General features: G+C 41.2%; 1 protein-coding gene across 1 annotated transcript; it reads left to right on the top strand.

The window, feature by feature from the left end:
• Window positions 1–1,780: 1,780 nt before the first annotated feature.
• LOC148436333 (vitellogenin-A2-like) lies at window positions 1,781–25,330 on the top strand. Its single transcript, XM_088465029.1, has 35 exons — window positions 1,781–1,820; window positions 2,086–2,106; window positions 2,808–2,959; window positions 4,352–4,603; window positions 5,192–5,356; window positions 5,482–5,630; window positions 6,550–6,700; window positions 7,085–7,242; window positions 7,574–7,733; window positions 8,418–8,543; window positions 8,838–9,056; window positions 10,491–10,714; window positions 10,843–10,940; window positions 11,227–11,351; window positions 11,438–11,539; window positions 11,634–11,753; window positions 11,844–12,033; window positions 12,286–12,379; window positions 12,498–12,683; window positions 13,392–13,539; window positions 14,537–14,756; window positions 14,865–15,037; window positions 15,148–15,624; window positions 15,917–15,961; window positions 16,656–16,769; window positions 17,256–17,468; window positions 17,608–17,750; window positions 18,311–18,449; window positions 19,163–19,298; window positions 19,611–19,797; window positions 21,143–21,237; window positions 21,892–21,989; window positions 22,559–22,718; window positions 23,542–23,694; window positions 25,227–25,330. Exons 1-35 carry the CDS (start codon window positions 1,781–1,783, stop codon window positions 25,328–25,330), a joined length of 5,337 nt encoding a protein of 1,778 aa, XP_088321155.1.
• Window positions 25,331–26,181: the final 851 nt, after the last annotated feature.

Genomic DNA, 26,181 nt, shown 5'->3' on the forward strand with positions numbered 1-26,181 from the left:
GCTTACACGTATATAATAAGGGGGTGTTTAAGGTATGCTTATTATATATATGTTTTTCATGTCTTGTGACAGATAATCACAGCTTGTGCTGCTAATTGTCTCTCTTACGAATGTAATATTTTCCCCTCGGTTCTCTATACGGCCGGATGATAATACTGACACATATTTCTGATATTTTCCTTAAGACCATTGTTATTTAGATGTCAGCTCGGTGGCTTTGTAAAAAGAATGTCTATATATATATATATATATATATATATATATATGTATGAGATGGATTAATCTCAGTAATTTTTGCTACATGCAGGGTATACTTTCTGTTTTTGGAAACTGTGAATTACAAATATATGTGTGAGATTGATTAATCACAATAATTGTTACTACTGTATATGTAAAGTATTTTTTTTTACTTTGTTTTCTTCTATTTCTTCCCTATGAAAGATTTTAAATAAATTGCATTATTAAAGGTTAAGTTTTGATTACTATTATATACTTTTTCAGTGGGGATAACTTGATAAATCGCTATAACTTGATTAAGTACCATGAGGAACAAAATTGGGGGTCTATTTACGAAGCAGTGTTCGGAGACAAAGTGAAAGGAGATAAGGTACCAGCCAATCAGCTCCTAACTGTCATTTTTCAAACGCAGCCTGTGACATGGCAGTTAGGAGCTGATTGGCTGGTACCTTATCTCATTTCACTTTGTCTCCTAACACTGCTTAGTAAATAGACCCCCTTGGATGTATATACTGTGATATATACTGTGATACAAAATGAGAAATCATAACTGTTTGCTTCCTGTTAAAGTGCGCCCCCAACAAGAGTCCCCTCTTTCCTTCCTCTTAGGACCATTTCATATCATTGAAGCTGACTCTGGGGTGCACCACTTGTAGGCTTAGTTCCACTGTCACCCGGTGGAATCACACAGTAAAATACTAAGCTTATTCTCTGAATTCAATACTTCAATACCTTACTGCAAGTTCAATAGGGAAACACATCAATTTTCTCTTTTCCATATGTGAATTTGAGCCTTTTTTATGCTCAAGAACCTGTGCGGTCAGTCATTCTTTCCTTCATCATTCACTTAGGCCCAGTGGGATGACTGAGGCACGAGGCACTACATGAACCAATACTCATGATTGACTGTATGGACTATTGGACTGGATTCTGAAGAATGTTGGTTCTTTCTCACAAAATGGCTGCTTATTGATTCATCTCACACAAAATGGCTGCTCATTTTATTCATCTCACACAAAATGGCTGCTCATTTTATTAATCTCACACAAAATGGCTGCCTACACTGTCTGTCTGTGGCTGGTACGCTTCATAACATAACATAATGGAGATTAGAAAACACATAATGGCTGCTGGAATTAGTGAGAGGATTTTAGCTGAATCGGTTGCAGTCCTTATCAGCGAGATTAGATGTGATGTATTCTGTCACTGTGACCGAAAAACAAACAAAGTCATCCTGACCCATCCAATTATTAACCAATTTTATTCAATGTCAATTAAAATGTAGCATTAGAAAATAAAAATGCATCTAAAATGTAATATAAATAAATTCATATTTATCTCCAGCTAAGAGGAAGAATCTGTTTCATTAAATATTTCATTTTTTATGTTACATTAATATAAATTATCCTCGTTGTACAAACAAGCTGAGTATTTGGCAAGAAGTTGATTATTGACCAGTGGTAGCGGATTCCAAAATGACGTGTTCCAGGGTAGATTGGTATAAATACGCCGGTCGGTTCTGTGTCAGCTATTCACCATCATCATGAGGGGAATCATCCTAGCACTACTGCTCGCACTAGCGAGTAAGTGACCACGCCGGATTTAGCTCTCTCTTATAGATAATTCACTGTATATTAGATGCTTCTTAGTGTATTTATTATATCTATTAGGCTATTTAAATTAAACAATTAATTGATATTGCATTTACATTACATGTTTATAGAATTTACAATTAAAACGTAATATAAACTGTTAATTATATGCTAAGTTTTATATATTATACCATAACTTTTTTTTTCTCATTGCAAACCAATAACATTTTCCCTTTGTCTCATCTCTTTCTTATAGGTAGTGAAAAATCAGATATCGGTAAGTGTATTATTAATTATCTGTATTTCATTCGCAAAACGTTGAACGTAAACAGAGACAAATACATTTCATGGAAGAGAATAACTGACCGGCTCCGTCGTAATGGACGAGTGTCTTTCTCTTTTTCATAAGGTCGATGAGTGGGTTAATTATGGTCAATGGGAAACCGCTATTACATTACTTTCTTCATATGCGTAGTATAAAAATAGAAAAACAACGAAATGCGTAAGTCACATGGGAGAGATGTATCAAACCTTCTAAAGTGTAGTTACCCATAGCAACCACTCAGCTTACTGGCTATCATTTATCTAGTACAGTCTATAAAATGATAGCTATAATCTGATGGGTTGCTATGGGCAACTTCACCTGCCCTCTTTTGGAGGCTTTATCCATCTCCCCTAAAGTACAATGAGTAACTGGTAAACTTCACAGGTGGTCCGGTATGACCCCCCCACCCCATATGACTGAAATATGTCCTGCATAGGCATGAGTAGCGGCATCACCAATATTTGGGGGGCTCAAGCACCCACAGAGCTGGTGCCTAGGCCTGGGGTCATGCTTAAAGTGCACCACTATCGGTTCTGCTCACAAACTTATTACCCAGAGTGCATTATCCGAGCTTTAGGAAAATGTGCTATGTCCTGTGAGTGCATACCTATAAATAATACACCACTAACGCCTTCATTGTACATTCATTTCAGAGCAACTTTTAAGTCCCTCCAAGACCTATGTGTACAGTTATGAGGGAATCGTCGTGAATGGTTTACCAGACAATGGCTTGTCCAGGGCTGGCCTGAAGATGAACGTTGAAGTTGAGATCAGTGGCTTTGCCCAGAGAACTTTTATCCTAAAGGTAATGTCTGGGGGACGGGTTTACAGTAATGGAACCCGTAGGTAGACCACCGTGGGCGAGCCATTCCACTTCCACTTTAATAATTTCTTGGTACTTTGCCTTCCGTGCCACAGAGCAGGGGATACACTGCACAGTGTGGTCTCTGGTGGTATGCATATATAGTTTATGGGAGCTGAATATATTTGGGGAAGGGGTGTGACTGTAGCTTCCTAACCACAGGCCGATTCAGTGGCTGATATCAGAGGACAATAGCTTGCATGCAGTTGGACAACCTTACACGCTGTCATGTATAAGACATTCTCTAACGGTAATGGTATTCTAGCAGTTACTTTTAAATAAATATTTATGATTGTTGCATAAGGCCAGTAAAGAAATGAGCCACAACCATATTATTTCCCTTTGCAATGTGCTAGTTATAATGCAGATATAGGCACTTTTTATCTGATTTACGCCTCTCAGGACACTTAACCCACTATTAGCATTGTGTATGGTACAGGGGCAGATGTATGAAGCTCTGGAAAGTGATAAAGTCAAGAGTGATAAACGACCAACCAATCAGCTCCCAACTGTCATTTTTCAAACACAGCCGTAACATGACAGTTGGGAGCTGAGTGGCTGGTCAGTTATCACTCTGCACTTTATCACTTTCCAGAGCTTCATACATCTGCCCCTGTGGACTGTTATCAGGGACAGTAACAGACTGTCGGACCCTGTTAGAATACAATGAGGGGGGGGGAGTTGACTTTTAAAATTGAAATGTCCTTTTTGGCAATGGTCTTCCTTTTGTTTTTTAGTTGTCTTTAAGACTTCAATTTATTTTATTTTTACAAAGCTGAGTGATTTTCATTGCAAGTTGTGTGCACGTCCCCTAAGGCTGGCTATACATATATATTGGGCAGATCAGCGAGCAACGCTCGGCCTATGATTGTGGATTTAGATTTGTGTGTGCGCTGTGGTATCACATGGGCACAATAATAAGGTCCTCAGTTCTCATATCTTTTCCTTGTGTAATGATGCCCAGTACTAGGGAGCGGACTTGTGCTTAGCAAGCGTAGGGGGTTATGTCAGTCTTCCCTTTGTTGCTGTCCGCCAGTTACCCTCTGTCACACCCCTAATGACACCACATTACGTCACGTCATGGAACCCCATGCTGGCTTTTAGTCTCCTTTGTATCGCACATAACTAAGAGTAACAGGAAAGTGTCGGGGAGAGGAGAAGAAGACAAAACAATGGTTACGCAATTATACAAAATATGTATAATGCAACAGCAGGACAATTATTATAATGTTCCCCATCAGACCGTCCCCATTACTGTGCCTGTGACTTCCCGATGATAACCCTGCGCTGTTACACGTCCCCAACACTGATCTGTTAAATCTTTTTGTTCTCTAGGTCCAAAGAATTGACGTAAAGGAATACCATGGCCAGTGGCCCAGAGATCCTTTCACTCGATCTCCTAAACTGACCCAAACCATTGCAGACGAGATGAAAAAGCCCTTTAAGTTTGAATACCACGATGGCCGAGTTGGGGACGTATTTGCCGCAGAGGGTGTCTCGAAGACAGTGGTCAATATCATCAGAGGAATCCTCAATTTGCTGCAAGTCCATGTCAGGAAGTCACAGAATGTTTATGATATGGAAGAGGTTTGTGTTCCTAACACTGTCTCCGTCTGATGGATACGGGGGGGGGGGGCTACGCCAATTCTGCAGTCTTTTACTGACGCCAACCAGTGGCAGAATATAAGGTCAGCTGTGGGTAGCTGGCCAAGGAACCCAATACACATATAGCCTCCATAACATTGGCTAGATGTCCTTTAGAGGTCCGTGCCAAAGACTTGGAACCAGTGAGAGTAAAGGGGGCAATGTTTGAGCACGAGACAGATCACGTTGTAGAAGGGATCAACTCACACAGTATTTCCCTTTTGTAGGTTCCGTGGTTATTCCGGGTTTATATTGGTTGCTATGGGCAACTTCTCCACTGTTTGGCACATCTAATCCCATAGTAATCTCTAAACACTGTGTTAAAATATCCAAAAATGATATAAATGTAAACTCATTGCAATACATAGCCGAGCTAATTAGGATGCATAGTGGTTCCATTATCACAAGTCCACATTATACCTTGCAGGAATAATGCTTCTAAGTACTGTACCCCTCTGAGTCTATCACACCACCCAATGCAGTCTGTTGCCCAGCATGGCACTCACACCAGTATTGTTCTCCCCTATACAGGACAGTATTTCTGGAAGGTGTATTACAAGATATGTGGTCCAGCCAGATAACCGGAAGTCAAACTCCATCATTCTGATTAAATCCAGGGACCTTGCCAAGTGTGAGGACCGTGCGGTAAAGAGGGTGGGCATGACCTTCCTGGAGCCCTGCATATCATGCCAACAGGTAAGAGTGAATGCCCATGAAACCTCAGGCCGCCTATGGCTGCTTGTTCCCGCTGGCCGGACGCATGTGTTGGGCAGAATGGAGCATGGCTCAGGCCTGTACTCATCAGCTGTTTGTTTCATCAGAAATCCAAGCACTTGCGCGCCATGCTGACAGCTACCTACAGGATCAAGGACAAATCACAGGGAGCCGTCATCGAAGAAGTGAAGGCCAAGGAGGTGTTCCAGTACTCGCCATTCTTTGAGCTTTATGGAGCCGCTGTAACAGAAGTCAGGTAGAGTATATACCCAGGCGGCCATCTTATCTCCTGGCAATGCGGCCATCTTATCTCATGGCAATGACATAGAAATCTCAGATGGGCAGACAGGGCAGGTGTCTATGGCCTCCTACAGGATGGGGCACTGCTGCAATGCCAACAGACTACAGATCACCACTTGTTCCGGTACTATAATGAGCGTATCGGCATGGTAGATGAAAGCAAGACGTGATTTCTCTTTGTGGTAGTTGTAAGCATTGGTGGGTGCGTTTATTAGAATGCATTTTACTAATTCACGAAGAACCAATGACATTAATGTGCTACTTCCTAACTTACTGTCCTATGAAACTGATCGGCTGTTTTGTCACGAATATTGGTCCAACCCACAAAGTTTCTGCCTTTGCTATATTGTGCGTAGGCAATAAGAGTTGTGTATTACCGAGCTTGTCCAAGTAACCCAATAACAAGTCAGATGTTCACAAACAGCACAAGCAAATCAAAAGCAACGTACACTTTATTTAAATAATGGGAGGTATGCCAAAGTATTATGTACCTCACCATGCTTTCCAAAATGTAGTATTCCAGACAGCAAGTGTGCCTCATGCCTCAGTGAGGCCACTAGTCTCCGATGAATATGGATAAGTTGGATAATGGTTCCTCAGACCACAGCGTGAGGGTGATGTGTCAGCTTCAAAGCCTAGAAACATGTCTACTTAAATATTTATATGGTGTCTCTCATTACATCTTATATTAGACTGAGATAAAATAATAATGCCAGCAAAAGACACTGGTGAGCATTTATCATCACCGGCCGATAAGGACAACTTGCGCGGACTTATAATCAGGTGTCATGTTTATAAGTAATGTGCAAACATTCAGCTCCGGCCCAGACCCAATATTACGCGGAATAACTCCAATAACTTCTCTTCTCTTCCAGACAAGTTCTCACCTTGAAGGATATAAAATCCAGTAAGGTCACCGAACCTCGTGTGCAACTGGAAAACCGCGGGGGATTGAAGTACCGATTTGGCTCTGAAGTCTTCCAGATGCCACTACACTTACTGAAGTCTAAGAACCTAGAGGCACAGGTGAGAAAACATCAGCCATACTGTATAAGGGACAGATATCAGGATAGCCAAATATGGCACCAACACGCACAGGCCCTGGTCTGTCCTCAGGCAGCTGCCTAAGGGCAGTAGAAACCGAGGGGCAGCACTTTTCAGTGTGGCAGAGGGTGAAATGTGAAGAGTGGGCACAGAGTAGTTCAAATATGCACAGAAGGGCTGAGTTTAGTACAAGGCCGAGGGGGCATTTAGTTGTCCCAAAGCGTCAGCGGAGTCTTCTAGCTATTGTTCCTTGTCATTATAACTGTATTTGATGACTTAAGAACACACTGAATCAGTGAGGAGATTGTATAACAGAGGCAGACTAGAGCCCTGGTGTAACACTGTCGTGTCTCTCTCCCTTGTCAGATCGCTGACACTCTGCAGCACCTGGTACAGAACAACCAGCAGCAGGTCCAGGCAGAAGCTCCAGCTAAATTCCTACAACTGATCCAGCTCCTGCGGGACACAGACCCCGAGATCTTACCGGCCTTAATTAAGCAGTATTCGGACAGACCTCTGTACAGGTAAGTGGCCCACAGTGGCTGTAAATTACTAATGGTCTGTGAACTGGATCTGTAGAGTAGATCACAAATTAACAAGGTCAATTTTTCGGACTTAATAGTATATGAATATATGCAATGGGATATATTTTTCTACCCAAGTATCCCCCCCAACAAAAAAAATGACTTGACTATTTTCCCTACTGTTCCCTATTGCCAATGCATGAAGAGGTTCAGCAAGCATTGTAGTGGTTTAAAAACACAGTGTCTGGCATTGCTCTGTATACATCAATCAATATATCGTCAATATCTCAATATACATATAGTCTAAAAATGTTCGTTTTATGATTTGCAGGCAATGGATGATAAAAGCAATCCCTCTCATCGGATCAGAGGAAGCTCTAAAGGTTGTCAAGCATAATATTCCAAATCAAAGCACACAAGAAGCTGCCATGTCTCTTAGTCTGGCCATGCATTACACCAGAGCCAGCCAGCGGGCCCTACAGACTGCAGCTGTAAGTCTGACTCCCCACATTATTGCAAAAAGTCATTTATCTTCTTCATAAGAATGAAAGTGATTCTAACATCAGTGCAAACTCCAGTAAATAATGTTTGTATAAGCTGCGTTGTGATGTCATTGCTTATACTCGGTGAGATCTGATGTCATCACTTCATTATTGGTTGGGAAAACCGTATGTACTATAAGGAAAAAGGGAGATATTAGACGTCACCTTGCATAAAAGCTTTGTGTCTTATCCTTTATAGTAGGGATTTCACATTTGTTCCAAAGGCGCACTAAAAACAACATCAGTTCCTTCCTATAATAAAGTAGCAAAAAGCAAAATGGAATTCATGATGATTGTAAATAGTATCTGGCCATTTTGTGGACTGTTCCATTATCACTTAGACCTTCAGTGTCAATGGCTGCATTTTCAAAATGGCTGCCAACACTGAGCGCATGCAAGCACTATAATACTTACAACACTACGGGTTTTTTTTTTAACAAATTTACATTTTTAGTTGTTATAGTATTTCTGCCTTACATTATCTCATAGTATTTTTTATTTTTTTTACAAATTCTTTAGTTTTTTGGGCTTTTTTTTTTTTTTACACCGAACCAAACATAATTTTTTATAGCAATTATTTCAATTATTTGAAGTAAAAGTTATATATTTATATGTATATTTTTCCCTCAACAGGATATATTGTTGGATAGCAGAGTTCAGAATTCCCCAGTGCTACACAAGGCGGCCATGTTGGCCTATGGCACACTGGTCAACAGATTCTGTGCAGTTTTTGAAGTGTGCCCAGAATCGGTTCTGCAGGTGAGCGGTTTCTCCTATCTTAGGTGGCTCGGTGTTGGGCTGCATTACAATGTAACTTATTGTGCACCAAAACCAATATTTTACCTAAGCTGATTGGCGAAATAACCCATAGCAACCAATCAAGAACAAGCTTTGATCGATCTATTGCAAGTTGAATATTGAAAACAAGCGTCTGATTGGTTGTTTTGGGTTTCTGCACATCGTCCTTCATGTCGGTCATGTTACTTAGTCTGACATCTCTGTTACTGGCTTATTCAACATAGGCTGTAAATAACTCTTTGCTTCACGTTTCAGCCCCTCCATGATTTCGCGGCTGAAGCAGCCAACAAGGCCCGCGTCGAAGACACCATTCTGGCTTTGAAAGCTCTGGGAAATGCCGGACAAGTTGCAAGTATCAAGCGCATCCTGAAATTCGTACCAGGATTTTCTTCCAGTGCTTTCCAACTGCCAGTCAGAGTCCAGGTTGATGGTGTGATGTCCATGAGGAACATTGCCAAAATCGACCCCAAGAGAGTAAGTACCTCGTACAAAAGTGAAACAATGGGGTGTTACAGTTACTGACAATTCCACGTCAAGCCCTGACACTATTTATACCAGCAGATATGCAGCAATATAAATGATGGATTTATACGGTCAAAGGGGTTGTGGCTTCAAAAATGTTTTATGGGTTACCTGAACCACGCATATAGGAATGTATAAATTAGGCATAGATTTACTAAATCCCTCTGTGTAGGCTGTGAACGCACTCAGGGAGCTGCCTGCCCTGTTTTTGGTCCATTCTGAGGCCATCATCATCATCCCAGTGACATCATACTAATTTCCAATGATGTCACATGTATACTTAGCTTCTAGACCACACCCACAAATTATTGCTTTCCCGGGAGGATTATCCCTCCTCAGTGAGAATGGCAGGAGATGATTTACTAAGCCCATTACAGATTTAGGTAAAGTCTTAAGAAGGGTACACTCTAGACGATTTTTTACACGATTTGTCGTTTTTCAACGGATTGGAACAACAAATCGTTCAAATCGTCCAACGTGTATGCTCCCGCAGCGCCGTTCGTCACATCCTCGTGTCGCCCCTACATGAAGCTCAGTCTGAGGATATAGTCTACGGTTTTCCGCAAAGCGTGCAGTATGTAAGCACTACCAGGTGATATGTTAACATTGTGTAACTAACGATGAAACGACCGAACGACGCACAATATATCGTTGAGTCATTTAGAAGATTGCACAGTATATATGCACTATATCGTTTGTCCGGGAAATCGGGACGACCATCCCGTCGGTTGCTCAGTGTCTAATGTGTACCCAGCTTTATACGGAATATTTTCTTTTTTTTTTTTTTTTATCAAGATTTTTATTGAGATTTTAAAGCATTATAAAATAATATAAAACAATGAATATCACATATCCAAACATATTATCGTTTAACATAAATCAGATTAAGAATATATTCGGAATATTTTCATTTTAGTTCCTTAATATTTACATTAGTTACATTTAAAGAGAAAATATATAAATATGATGAGAATTCCCAAGAATGTAGGTATCTCCTGACCGTAGCCAGTGCTCCCGTGTTTTCCACGTGTTATACCTGCTGACTGCTGTAGCCTATAATGGTCCCTGTTATAATAAGGCCCCCTGCAGGGTACTCTGGTAATATTAGGAGGCAGGCCATCATCTAACTCTCACAATATGGTCCTAAAATTGTATTTAAATACATTTTATGCCATCTGTGGAACTCTTTCTAGACGTGTGAAACCAGCGCATTAAATATCTTCTGAAATTAGGACCGCAGACTCCAGAAAACAACCTTTTATAAGCAACAGAATAATGAATATTTTTATATTGTAAAACATGTAGACGTCAACGTGTTTACCCCTCTGATAGTATCACCCATTACGTCTCATGACAATAAATTGTCTTTTATTTTTTATTTTCAAGGTCCAAGAAATTCTGCTCAGTGTCTTAATGAACCATAACGTCCACACTGAAGTCCGAATGATGGCGGCCGCCGTTCTCCTGGAGACCAGACCCCCAGCAGCCACAGTGACCACCATGGCTCTTGTTATACAGAAAGAGAGCAAAGTAAACCTGCAGCTGGCTAGCTTTGTGTACTCTTATCTGAAGGCCTTGACGCAAAGCTCCGTGCCGGAGTACCTTGAACTGTAAGTGTGAAATATCCGGCACCAGATGTTATTTGTCCCTCCAATTTTTTAGCTTATTTTTATTTATTTTTTTTAAATTTTTTATTATTTACTCATCAAATTTGTTATTCTTACTCTATTTACGGTAGGAATGCAGCCGCCAACGTTGCCATAAAAATCCTGAGTCCAGTCCTTGACAAACTGAGCATGCGCTACAGCAAAGTGATTCACATCGACACATTTAATTGTAAGTAATAATGACGAGGGACATTTACGAAACTGGTGGCTGAGCAAATAAAGGTGCTATAATGATGTCACATATAGATTACTAAATGATAACAGTATAGAAATGATATATATATATGTATATATATGTGTGTATATATATATATATATATATCAGCCTTTAAATGCAGTGCTAAACGAAATGCGATTACAGATATTATGCAAATTGTAGCGTTCAGTAATTTCATGTTATTGCACTTCCCAGCCTATCATAAAAGTGCAATATCCCACTGTATTTGTTTCTACAGACCCCCTGATGTCTGGTGCCACTGCCAATGTTATTATTATGAACAGTCCCACCACCATGCTGCCAGTTGCCGTCATCATTAAAATCAGAGGCTACATAGCTGGTGCATCCACAGATATCGCTGAGGTAAGGATGACGCCACGCACCCTGCCTTACGCAATGCATGCAATCCCGCCAGCTCATCTGCATCATCATTTGCATATTGTTTGCAGTTTTCTCTACGGGCTGAGGGTCTCCAGGAAGTTCTCAGGAAGCAAAACGTTCCCTTTGCTCAATTCTCTATGAGGAAAAATATTATCAAGATCATCAAAGCGGTGGGTGCCTGACATTCGCCGAGATTTGTCTTTGAACGTTTCTGTATTTTTGCACGGTTTAGGCATTAATGTGTCATCCTGGTCTGTTCCGTAGCTGGCGGGATATAAATCTGTGCCATCTGAGTCGCCTCTGTTCTCTGGCAACCTTAAGGTGCTTGGCCAAGAGGTCCACTTCTGTGAGGCCACGAAGGAAACCATTCAGAACGCTGTGAAGGTGGGGTATAAAATGTATTTATCTGGCATACTCAGAAAACTTCCGCCTCGTTTCATCCGTGACATCTCTGGTGTTTCTCGCTGTATTTAGATGGTGACGGAGCCTGCCTCCCGGCATTCAGTCATTAAGAAAATCATTAAGAACATTCTCGGTGGCCTTATAGGGCAATGGGCTCACCCGGTGCTGCTGGCCGAGGCACGGCACATCATACCCACTTCCATGGGTCTTCCCCTGGAGCTGGGCGTTCACTCGGCCGCTGTGGGCAACGCTGCTTTTAATAGTAAGATACGTTTTACTTTCCTTCAATAAGCTTCTTGCAGCAAAGTTTCCATTGGCGAGCCTGAAGCTGCTGTCACTGGGAAGTCAGGATCAGGCGGATTCCTCACTGGTCAACTCCTAAGTGTTTTCTCTCACTGTTACTTTTACTGCTATTTGGTTTCTTGTTCTTAATGTATCTGTGTTTACACTTACTATATATATATATATATTTTTTTTTTTAAATAATAAATGAGTAATGTGTTACACTTTTCAGTTGATATGAAAGCGAACCCTTCCCCGTCCAGTGACCTGAGTATTGCCCAGCTTCTGCAGTCCAGTATCCAGCTGCACGCCGATGTCACTTCCAGGTAAGCAGATGGACCATGACCACACATGGACCATTGTGTGATAGAGACAGTCTTGTGGGCACATGTACCAAACTACAGTATATCAGCCAGTTGATTGCTGATGTTTTTGTACTTGCAGTATTTCAATGCATACTGTGGCAACTATGGGAGTAAATACACATTTAGTACAGTCCGGAATTGAATTTCACGCAAAGATCCAAGCCGTCACCCCCACAAAGTTCACTGCGAAAATTGATGCTAAGGAGAGAAACGTCAAGATTGAGACTTCACCAAGCCAGCAAGAGACCGATCTTATAATAGCCAGGTAATGTGTGCACTGCGCGTTTCACATTTCTACTTGTGTGCTGTACTTCAACATACTGTACAGCTAAAATACATAATAATTGTATCATGTACATGATTAATGTATTACAGCATAGAGTATTAAATAATTTTATACCGTTACTTTTCATAACCATTTCATATTGCTTAATCTATCGGGCAGCTAATGAGGGGTTGATAACAACATGTCAGCAACGCATTTAGCATTGTTGATTGTGAACTGTACTTTGTAATACACAATACAATATGACAATTAATGTATCATGGTAAAGAGAATAAACTAGATAAATAATTTTATACAATTACTTCTCAAATACATTTTGTACTATTTAGTATATTGGGTAGTTTGGGAGGGGATTAAAAACAAGATACTGTGTGTACAACACACGTGTCTGAGATCGGTGTCACCTCTAGCGCACAAGGTAAATTTCATAGTAATGCTAAAATATAATACAACAGAGAGCACAGTGTATGAACTGGTAGCAATAAGGGATAGGGCGTACAATACTACAATGTATTGCAAAAGTTGACTTTAAATCACATTTTACGTTCATTCAAGAAAAAAAAGCACAAAAAAAAATAAAAAAAACTGCAAATTGTGGCGCTTCTATAACGATCGGAGACCTCTCGCAGCAACATGATTAATGCATTATTTTATTGCTTCCATATTCGCTTCTACTTTTTACAACAGAACTCAAGCGTTCGCGGTATCCAGAAACCTGGAAGAATTGGATGCATCGAAGAAGACGCCCATCGTGGCCAAGGGAGGCGATCAGGACGTTCTAAGGAAACATTTTGAGAAGAATGACAAGGCATCGGCAGAGGGCACCAGCATGATGGTAATGTAGAGAGAAGCAGAACCTTCTGACCTGTCCTCATTCCACTCTGACACTTTGGGGTGTCTCCGTCCTACCCCATTCACCCCACACACAGCAGAAATAATTCCCCTCCGCCTGCCCAGCTGTAATCACGAGCTATACATGGCGATGGTAAATCACAAATGAAAGACTGTACCGCCTCTATGAAACACCTTGTCAATTCCCTTCTCCCATTGTGCCACGCTTTGGAGCTGACGTAGAGGTCTATAGGGGTAAACTTGTCTATCTATACTCAAAGGTTTGTATCTAGCTTTTATATCCAATATAGTAACATTGTTTCTGTAGATGTGAACAGAAACGTTGTTTGCTGCCATGCATAGGTCCTGTATTGGGGGCATGAGCAAGTGTGCATCAGGAGCATGGCGGCCAAGGTCGGGCACCAAGACGGGCTCGGGTACTCTGCACCTGGCCCACCCCCATCTTGGTACCCCTGAAGTTACAAAAGGACCATCTTTAACACTAATCTTAAGGGTCTCTCATTGGCTGCTGGCAGTGCATTGAGAGAGAGATTACCTAGATCACCATTATAGCCTTCTCTATGTGGTTCTCTGAAAGACCTCACTAAACACTTCAGTACTGTTGTGAAGAGTTCTCGATGAGCAATTATTGGCAGATAGAAGGTTCCTTATGAACAAATGCCCATTGTGCCTACATGCAATGATTTGCTCTACTCAGAGACAGTTGAAATCTTTATGGCAAATTCATTTTTTTTTGGATTTTTTTTATTCATCAGAGCAAAAACATAGCACATCACTTCTCAGAAGATAGTTGGTAATCGCATTACAGTGATCGCATGTACTGTAGCTAATCAAAATAATACAATAAAGGAACCACATCGTTTTTGTCATACAGTTTTTGTTATACTGGAAAGTCCTCACGAGAACTGGTCAGCCAGCAATATTAGCCCTTTTTTTTATAAAAAAATAAAAAATAAAAAAAATGGATTTTGTGTTTTCAGGAAGGATCTTCAGAAATAGTGCCCAAAAAATATGCTTACCCTGGAGAAACAGGACAACATCAATATTCACCTTCTCAGCTGTTCCGCGCCTGCTTGAAGATCCCAAAGACTCACTTCAACCTGTGTCTACATCACAAAGCCCATAACGCTGCTGGCCGCAAACACAGCTTTTTGTATCAGATCGTAGGAGAGCATGAGGTCAAACTCACAGTGAAACCAAGTAAATAACTCTCTATAGCTTCTCTTTAAAAAAAAAAAAAAAATACAAAAATCTCATGGAATTCCTTTGGGGGTCCCTCAGGTGGTGTAACCTCTGCTCTGTTTGCAGCCACAGGTCAGAAAGAGGCACCTATCGAAAAACTGCAACTGGAAGTAACAGTTGGACCCAAATCGGCCTCAAAAATCATCGCCCTAACCGACCTAGAGAAAGAAGGCGAACAGCTGGAGGAATCCGAGATCCATAGGAGGCTGAGGACAATCCTTGGAATTGATGACCTCTTGGTGAGCATTCTCCTCCCCATTTAATCTGGTTAGTGTGTGTTGCGCCGCCGTTGGGTGGTGGTGTAATATCTGGCTTAGAGTATTCACACGTGTTTATTGCAACATTGCAGGCCAGGAATCATAGCTTGCGGGCAAACAAGAAAAAGCCTCACCATCAAAAGACTGACGTTGTGGAGGCAGCAAAGCAAAAGAAGAGGCAAAGTAGCAGCAGCAGTAGCAGCAGTTCCTCACAGTCTTCTCAATCGCAGTCATCCAGCAGCTCCCAACAAGCTAAACAAGGCCGTGACAAAGTGAAGGATGGAAGAAGGCCCCATTCATGGGAATCCCAGCAAGAAAGAGACCAAGGCAAACATCATCAACCAAACCACCGGAGCAGCAGCAGCAGTAGTAGCAGCAGTAGCAGCAGCAGCAGTAGCAGCAGCTCTAGCAACGGACATAGACGTCAAAGCAGCAGTAGCAGCAGCAGTTCCAGTCAAGATGAAAGCAGCAGCTCCAGCCAACGACACAACAAGAACAAACACCAGCAAGGCGATTCCGCACAGAAACACAGACAGCAGAGGACACGTCCCCTGGCCAGCGACGAAAAGGTACGTATATTTGTTTGTGAAACGCTGTGAAATCCATAAAATAAGTTAAGGTGGCGTATAGACATTGGAGATCGGTTAGTGCCATTCCTCCAGCGCTGGCAAAGTCATTATATTTTAGTTGTATCTCAAAAATAAAGCTGCAGTCACACACGGTAAGGTATCTGGTTTTTACTTGTAATGCCTAATTACTAAATAATAAAAATATATATATATATAAATCAACTTGTTCTGTGTTCAATTGAGATGCCCTGCTTATAACTTTTTCTTTGGATGTTTTTTTTTTTCCAAAAAGTTGGCTGAAATCTACGAGCTGCGGTTTAGGAGACCTCAAAGACAGGTACGGATTTTGAAACATCCTTTACACAGGTAACGTGATAATCTGCAGCCACTGAGGCTTTCTGCAATAACCGCAAGTCATGAAATATGTCCAAAATGACGTAAAAAAAAAAAAAAAAACTTTAGAATAACTTTTGTCCATCAGACAAAGCAGAGTCTGCCCAATCGAATCACATATTAATTATAAAATGCAGACTGCACTAGGTAAGGAGACATCATACATATATACCATATGTGTGAATACAGTATGTGTGATGAGCATACGTCGAATGTGATATTTGGCTTTTAACTTTGCTATCACACTGGCGCAGAATTTTAAAGTCAGGCAAGCCATTTTGTATATTTTTTTGGATACGTGGTTAATATTACACACTCTTGGCCAGCTCTATATACCTGCATAGGCAGCACCCAAGCCGATCCACCCCCCCCCCCCGTGTCCAGCTGCAAAATTTGCACCCGGTGGCTGAAATTGCTCCACCCTGTAAATCAGCTCCAAATCGTCTCCCCCTATGGTTAGTTTGAGGGGCTCTGCTGAACATCTCACAGAGGAGGGTGATTTCAGGAGCAATGTTAAACACATCTTAGCAGATTTCAGGCATGCTGTTCCAAATGACAGAAAATGACCTTATCCAGAAAACCTCCAGAGTATTGCAGACAATAGATTTCATAATCTCCTGCCGATTCTCCCATTCCAGCATGTACGGACAGCATCAGGCCGCCTTCGCACGTCGCAGTCCAGTTCCAGATCTGCAAGCAGTAGCAGCAGCAGCAGCAGTAGCAGCGAATCTTCTAGAAGACCCCAGTCACGTGTGAGTATGATGGGGGATATAACTTTGGAAGCATTCTCTTACTCAGGAGGGACTATACTGGTCACCTGAAGTAGCAGAGGTCCACTAGTAGTTAATATGACACGTAAAGTATTATGCAGGTCTTACAACCATTTTAATTTCGATGGGACAATTACGATTTGATCGCACCAGCGGTTTGCGGAGGTTGGGGGGTATTACACTGTTGCACACAGGAGCCCCCAGGGCGTGCACCATAAAATAAAAAGGCCACAGCCTCGCGCCCTCCTGAGTCATAGTCTAGCAATGTTGGGAGGTATGAATACATGTAAGCTCTTGCTTGACTAAAGACATCATAACAGATACGTTTAGTTAAAGCTCAGTGTGAATAAACAAAAAACGGTGCTACACAACGCTCCATATATACTATATCGCAGCCAAAACCTTTTATCCATAAAAATTAACATTTAACCATCAATCACATTGTAACACATTCAATTGTATTTTTAGTCCCGATTCCTTGGAGAAAACAAATCCCCCAGCTGGGTGGTCACCGCTCAGGCCGTCAGAACCGACAATAAGAAGCAGGGTTACCAGATAATCGCGTATACTGACTATTATTCATCCAGGCCTAAGATACAGGCCTATGTCGTGGACATTACTGGAGAAAGCCGCTGGAGAGCCTGTTTCAATGCACAAGTTCGAAGCCAGCACGAAGCTCAGGTATTGGCCTAATGCAACAAGAGTCCGCCAGAGGCCTCAGTCGGCCATATTGTGTATATATAACACATCTATACTGGCCACTGATCGACCAGTGTGTCCCACACAGATAGACCTCATGGCATATCTCTTTGTGATATAGGCTGATTTGAAGTGGGGCCTGAACTGCCAGCAATACAAAATATCTGCCTGGGCCGAGACCGGGCGAATGGGTAACCAGCCAGCGCTGAGGCTAAAAGTGAACTGGCCAAGAATCCCATCCAAGCTGAAAACCACAGGACAACTGTAAGACAATGATTTAACTCCGCTTGATTCATCTGTATGATACATGGTCATGTTTTATTAACATTATAACGTGTGAATTATAGGTGTTATAGCGTCAATGTTTCCATCAATAATCTCAGGAGACTTTCATGGCCATATAAAATCACTATAAACAATGAAATTATGATACATTATTATAAAACATAAGGGTAAAATGTATGATTATAAAATATAATACACAACCGGTAGGACTACATGTAAAATATCCTGCAGTGATGTCATCACTTGTATTTATAGAGCAGTGATGTCACGCCTGTAAAATACATCTTAGATTCTAAAAGCGGTGATTTTGGGTGATGTGCATGTATGAAAGGAGGTTTCAGAAGCAATCGGCTGTTGTCAGACAGCTGTGAAATCACCATCACTGTTATAAGGTATAATATAAGGAATAATCAGGATTAGCATTCCCCTAGTAAATCTCCTCGGTGCGGTTTCATGTACTTGCTGCACTATGCAATCTGATATTGGCAGAAGGTGAGAGATGATGTATAATTCTCATGCATTGTGATCTGTTATTCCAGGGTTGGCTGGTATCTCCCAGGAGCTGCCTTCCTGTCAGGATTCTCTCAGAAGACACAGAGGAACCCATCCGGACAAGCAAAAATCGTCATGTCTCTCAGCAACCCCAGGACCATGAACGTTTTAGTTAAAGTGCCACAGGTAACCTCCCGATTCTTACCCAAGGTTATATTATATTGCCCAAACTTATCAAAGCTTGTATCTGAGAGACGTCTCCATAATGTCCAGTAAGAGACAGTGGCGGAGCTTCCTCCCCGCCACCGGGTGCCAGAGTCCTCCACTCCACCACCCGGAGCCAGGGTCCTCCACCCCACCACCCGATACCAGGGTCCTCCACCCCACCACCCAGTGCCATTGTCCTCTACTCCACCACCCAATGCCAGGGTCCTCCATCCCACCCCCCGGTGCCAGGGTCCTCCACCACACCACCCGATTCCAGGGTCCTCCACCCCACCACCCAGATCCAGGGTCCTCCACCCCACAACCCGATGCCAGGGTCCTCCACTCCACCACCCGATGCCAGGGTCCTCCACTCTGCCACCTGGTGCCAGGATCCTCCACCCTACCACCCGATTCCAGGGTCCTCCACCCCAGCACCCAATGCCAGGGTCTTCCACCCGAAGCCAGGGTCCTCCACCCCACAACCTGATCCCAGGGTCCTCCACTCCACCACCTGATGCCAGGGTCCTCCACTCCGCCACCCAGTGCCAGGGTTCTCCAACAGCTGTTAATTTGCAAATTGTTAATATTGTATTTTGGAAATGTATGTTTATTTTTGTGTGTGTGTTTTTTGACTTATAGTTTGTATTAATTAATGTGTATTGCTGTCTGACTATGTGTCATCCTGAATGCAGACCACTCTGTACTACCAAGGTGTGAATCTCCCCGTCGCAGTCACCGCCGCCTGGTACGCACGCCCTGCTGACATTCAGGTCCCTACTTGGAACGTCTTTGCTGATGCTCACAACAGCTTAGCCGACAGACTTCAAGGTTAGAATGGCGATGATGTGACCCCGTCACATGTATCTGTATTCTTACACTGAAATATTAGGAAATGCCCCCCGCCCTTATACATATACCGTTCAGTCTGATCACGTATAACTACCAAACAGGTATTATATATATATATATATATATATATATAAAATATATATATATATATATATATATACACTCACACACATATGCACAAAAGCAGAAGACAGTCACATGCTACACTGTGCTCTACCTGCTAAATGTGATAAATGTCTCTGCATTTCACAAAACATTCACCTGTCCTCATAATCTTATTCCGTATTCCAGGACGATGCACAATAACCAACAACATGGTAAAAACGTTCAATGATGTGAAATATAATTACACAATGCCTGGCAACTGCTACCACATTCTGGCTCAGGATCGTACCGATGAGTTTAAGTTCCTGGTTATGGCAAAGAATTCTGTGCACAACCCAGAATACAAAGATATTAATATTAAGTTGGGAGAGTTGTAAGTAAACTCCTATAGTAATGATCTATTATGCTACTATATATTTGTACTGCTATTATATTTGTGCTATGTTACTACTATTATATTTATAATATTTTACTAGTACTATATATGTGCTGTTACTATTATTATATTTATAATATTTTACTAGTACTATATATGTGCTGTTACTATTATTATATTTATAATATTTTACTAGTACTATATATGTGCCAAGTTACTATTATTATATTTATAATATTTTACTAGTACTATATATGTGCTGTTACTATTATTATATTTATAATATTTTACTAGTACTATATATGTGCTGTTACTACTATTATATTTATAATATTTTACTAGTACTATATTTGTGCTATGTTACTACTATTATATTTATAATATTTTACTAGTACTATATATGTGCCAAGTTACTATTATTATATTTATAATATTTTACTAGTACTATATATGTGCTGTTACTACTATTATATTTATAATATTTTACTAGTACTATATTTGTGCTATGTTACTATTATTATATTTATAATATTTTACTAGTACTATATATGTGCTGTTACTACTATTATATTTATAATATTTTACTAGTACTATATATGTGCCAAGTTACTATTATTATATTTATAATATTTTACTAGTACTATATATGTGCTGTTACTACTATTATATTTATAATATTTTACTAGTACTATATATGTGCTGTTACTACTATTATATTTATAATATTTTACTAGTACTATATTTGTGCTATGTTACTACTATTATATTTATATTTTACTAGTACTTATTTGTGCTGTTAATATTATTATATTTATAATATTTTACTAGTACTATATTTGTGCTATGTTACTACTATTATACTTATAATATGTTACTAGTACTATATTTCTACTATGTTACTACTATACTGTATAAGCGATGCATTACATCCTGTCTATATTATATTGATGAATGCTTATTTTATTACCATATTTCTTATATATTATTTTATTATTATTTTAAGCTAGTGTTATATCAGGATTATATTATATTGCATTATATAACAATAATGTTGATCGATAATGTTATTACATTATTAAAAAAAAATCTGATGTTAAACCCATATTATATTTATTAATTAGTTCAAAAAAATACAGTAAATTATGTATTAGATACTTGATAAGTTCCATTAGTGATATGATACATTATAGCTCTATTATGTTACTGATATTTTAGGATAAAAATATTATACTGTTATGCTAAAACTCTTCATCAGTCTTGTCATCTAGAAGATAAATATCTAAATAAAATGTTCTATTACTTAGCTAGATAAAGTCTCTTTTTGCACGTGCCTCTTTTCCAGTGACATTGAGCTGTACGCCAAATCCGAGGAGCCCATGGTGAAAATTAATAACATAGAAATTTCCAAGGACAGACTCCCATATGAGCCCAGCCAGGGTAAGTGCGCCTTATAACACAGCAGCGTAAAGATTAAAGGCACACGGAGGCTCTGAGATAAACAGATTATGACAATAAAAAGGTTATAGCAGCTAATATATATATATGAGAGATCTCTAACATATTACTGGTGTTAAGTCATATTAGCAGAAACATATAACTATTATAATCAGTAGTGTTGACATCACTATATCAGTATACATGAACAACACGTGTGTTATAGGGGATAACGTATCTAAGTACTGTTAGATATAAGCATATTCATTTAATTTGTTTATTATTACAGTACTGGGTATAATGCAACAAGTGTTACCCCTTTGTGCACCAGGCAGTACAGTTATGTCCCCTCGTGATGATCAGAGCACATTTTGTTTAGATTACAAATTAAAAAAATATATTTTTGGGGAGATTGGCTGAAGCGTGCGGGGTCCTGAAGGGGTTACCGATGGTTTGGAGTTTACTCTATGACTGGAATCTATTAGCATATGTATGAGATGACTCTTTTCTATGTCTCAGTCACTGCCCTGCTATAGATGCTGATTCAGAGTTATTTGTAGCTCCCATTTCTATATAGATCAGTGGTTGCCACCATTGGGTGCCCGCACTTGGCATCATGTACACTACGCCACTGACCGATTCTGTAATCTGTTTCAGATCCAGCTGTGCGCATTGAGAAGATAGAGGGAAAACTTGTCTTGTCCGCACCGGACTTTGGTATCGAGAAGCTGACTTATGATGGAAAGTCCAGCGAGGTAACTGTACAGCTGAGCACTCATTGCTGGACAACGTGGCCTCCCGTGTGGCTGGCCACATTTTATAGAGCCGGTCTATAGGTTGGACCCAGGGGATCACATCGGGGACCATTCGGTTGGCCACTGACCACTGAAACACGTACATTGTAGTCATTGGATAATCATGTTTTCCACCCTTAGAGATACAATTGCCAATAAATGGTATTATTCTCAGTAGTGGGTGGTTTGCAGGATGCGCAAGAAGTTATCCAGAGAAATTGGCAACCGAGTCCCAGCTCTAGGCTCCATTCAAGCTTCCATCCTCCCCCAAATGCCATCCAACAAGCTGTATATGCCTTTGGCACTGTATACTGGCCAATCAATGTACATCAATAGATATATATATTTTAACCGTCTTTTTGGGTGACCATACAGAGCTGCGTAATATGATTGGCACTATATAAATAACCAATAGTCATATAAGTAGTGTGGGTTGGTCAATGAAACAGAGCAGAACCGGGAGTGCGCGAGGCTTACAGCGTTCCCCATGTCCTGCTGGCCATGGCGCTAATAGCTTGCCTCTCATGCAGGTCCTCACCGCAGTATGGATGAGAGGTCAGACCTCTGGTATCTGTGGCCACCATGATGATGAAACAGAACAGGAGTTCAGGATTCCCGATGGATCTGCAGCCAAGGATGAAGGAAGCTTTGGCCACGCTTGGATCCTGGCTGAAGAAGCCTGCAATGGGGGTAAGTGAGGAACCAGTAAACATGGCTGTCAGCTGGATTAGCGGCTATCGGTCTGCATTTCAGGTTAGCTGCTCCTTATACAGAGTACATTCAAAGGCCAAGAACGCGGCCTATTCTGCATGCGAATCGAGAAGTCCATGTGATTTATCTCATGACCTTATATAGATTATATTATATATACAGTGTATATATATATATATATATATATATATATATATATAATGTTACTATAGATATCTGAGTAGAAACCGGCCATATTCTTCACAGTCCTAGAAAATGTAAATATTCTAAAAAACCTTTTCAGTGCAGTTCCCAAAACAGGATAGTTTACCTGAATGTCCCTTGGTACATGTCGTGCCAGGAAATCGGCATTTGTATGACTAGTACCGTCATCCAGGGAGAGGAAACAAATACATAACAAATGTACAGAACAGAGAACAAATTGACCAAACTGGAGGAAAACTCCAATTAATAAAAATATAAAGTCAGGACTATGTGATGGTGACATGGTTGGACTCGTTCCCTGCAGATGGTAACTAATTTTCCCCATGCGGGAACCCAGGTATTACTTATAGAGCAGGGTACAAGTGATAGGTGCCCGTGTGCACTCAGGTATACTGGAAATAGTATAAGCGCCCGTGTGTAATAGTATGTGCGCCCGTGTGTAATAGTATGTGCGCCCGTGTGTAATAGTATGTGCGACCGTGTGTAATAGTATGTGCGCCCGTGTGTAATAGTATGTGCGCCCGTGTGTAATCGTATGTGCGACCGTGTGTAATAGTATGTGCGCCCGTATGTAATAGTATGTGCCTTTCTTTTGCAGCCTGTAAACTGATGCAGTGTATGATAAAGGTAGAAAAACCAGAAATGGAGGAAAGCAAATGTTACTCCATGCACCCAGTTCTGCGTTGTGCTAAAGGCTGCACCCCAACATCCACCGCCCCGGTCTCTGTCGGCTTCCACTGCATCTCTACCGGTGAGTCTCCGTCATCGCCTAACGTTAGCCATGGAGGCTATATACTGTACACTCATTTCATGTCTAAGGTACAGGCAGTATGCATTTATCCATTGGAAAGTGTGGGGTCACTTAGGTGATAAATCTGTATTCCAAAACTGGAAGAGATCAAACATAAATGTACCGGAGATATCAGCACATTACACAAGACCAGGTGTAAGGTCCAGAAGGGCAAAAAGATAGCACTTATTCATGTCACAGGAGTTCATCCCACTACTAAATGTGTCTGTCTGTCTGTCTGTCATTTGTTTCCCAGTAAATTATCCCAAACAATTTCAGCTTCATTACATTTTAACTGTTTCAAAGCAGCAACTGTCTGACACCATCCTTAGTATCTGCAGTAAGTATATATTGTGTCCTATCAGTCACATTGTGTTTCATTGGCCTCAGTGGTGCACAATCTCAATACAGATATAAAGGAAGGTTTTAGACAATTGCTGCTCTTACAAAGATAAACTGTAATAAAGCTATCAGAAACTATACAGGACAATTTACCAACAGAAGCAAAAAATCTAAATGAATTATGTGGGGAACCCAAGTACCTTAGTAAATCAAAATAATATGATTTGCAGTTACTTCAAACCAAGCATACATCTTCCTGTCATTCCCAATGTATCAGGTACAACTGTCACCACAATATCCCCTGTATATCAGTCACAATGTATCACGTAATAACTCAGCCACAATATGCCATATACAGGTTCCGGCCAGCCACAATATGCCTTATACAGGTTCCGGTCAGTCACAGTATGCCGCATACAGGTTCCGGCCAGCTACAATATGCCGCATACAGGTTCCGGCCAGCCACAATATGCCATATACAGGTTCCAGTCACTCACAGTGTGACGCATACAGGTTCCGGTCAGTCACAGTATGCCACATACAGGTTCTGGCCAGCCACAATATGCCATATACTGGTTCCAGTCAGTCACAGTATGCCACATACAGGTTCCGGTCAGTCACAGTATGCCGCATAAAGGTTCTGGCCAACCACAATATGACATATACAGGTTCTGGCCAACCACAATATGCCATATACAGGTTCCAGTCACTCACAGTGTGCCGCATACAGGTTCCGGTCAGTCACAGTATGTCACATACAGGTTCCGGTCAGTCACAATGTGCCACACACAGGTTCCGGTCAGTCACAATGTGCCACACACAGGCTCTGGTCAGTCACAATGTACCACATACAGGTTCCGGTCAGTCACAATGTGCCACACACAGGTTCCAGTCAGTCACAATGTGCCACACACAGGCTCTGGTCAGTCACAATGTACCACATACAGGTTCCGGTCAGTCACAATGTGCCACACACAGGCTCTGGTCAGTCACAATGTACCACACACAGTAAATGTAACCTTTCTATTACTCATATACAGAGTATAACAAGGGTAAATAACACAATACTAGGGTAATGAGACTGATTTATATACCCCATCTCCATGTGCCACTTGTATTTGCCAGATATTAACCTTTTTCTTCATGTATAGATTTGGAAGAAGGGCAGATGCTAACGGACAGACATGAAGACTTTACAGACAAAGTGGACGCACACACCGCCTGCTCCTGCGAATCCCTTCAGTGCGCAGCTTAATAATCCTCGCCGTTCCTGTCACGGGAACCTCTTGTTTATACCTAGAAATGTTACAAGTAAAAATAACACAAGAATGAGCTGTTATGATAGCCCCAATCAACCCAATCGCATTCTCACAACCAAGTGTATAGTTCTTCACTGTAAACCCTGAAATTTTCAATAAATATCTGCATCCACAAAATACTCTTCTGTATGGGGTCGTATTATTTTATCTTTTTTACTAATGTGTAATTTTTTTTTTCTTAAATGTAAGTGTTGGAATTTGCAGCTGTATTCCAGCAGGACTAATGTCTTAAATCCCAGACCAGCACAGTATCCAACCCTCCAACATGGCCCGTTCCACCCAGTACAAAATGTGGCCATTTATCCGGCGTTTTGTGCATGCGCTGTGAGGAAATTGCCAGGAAAATGGGGGCCGCACCATTTCCCCAGCGATGTGCGCATGTGCAGTAGACTCTGGGCACACTCAAGCGCCCAGAGTCTACTGATTCTGCGGTGGCCGGCCAGCCGCGTCAGTCGGCCGCAGGGGCAAGTGGAGGGGGCCTGTGACGAGGGGTGCACACGGGCCCCCTCCTCTCTAAAGACGCCCCTGCCATATATATTTATTATTTGTTTGCATGCACAGTAAATACTGTCTGATTTAGATTTATTGTTGAACTGCAAATTACATCTGAGCTTGGACACGCTCCTCCCAAATCTCTCTCTGCACATCTAAATTCTGCTCCACCTGCAGTGCAGCCTGGTTTTACCAAGGGGCAAAGTTACTGGCTCTTTTTTGCTTTAGTCCTAACTTAGAATCAGACCCCAGGGACCAACAAATGTCATACAGAAGGTCAGGTCAGATGAGCAAA

This window comes from Taudactylus pleione, unplaced genomic scaffold, assembly GCF_031769625.1.
Source record: "Taudactylus pleione unplaced genomic scaffold, aTauple2 ptg001807l, whole genome shotgun sequence".
In the NCBI taxonomy this organism is placed as follows: domain Eukaryota; kingdom Metazoa; phylum Chordata; class Amphibia; order Anura; family Myobatrachidae; genus Taudactylus; species Taudactylus pleione.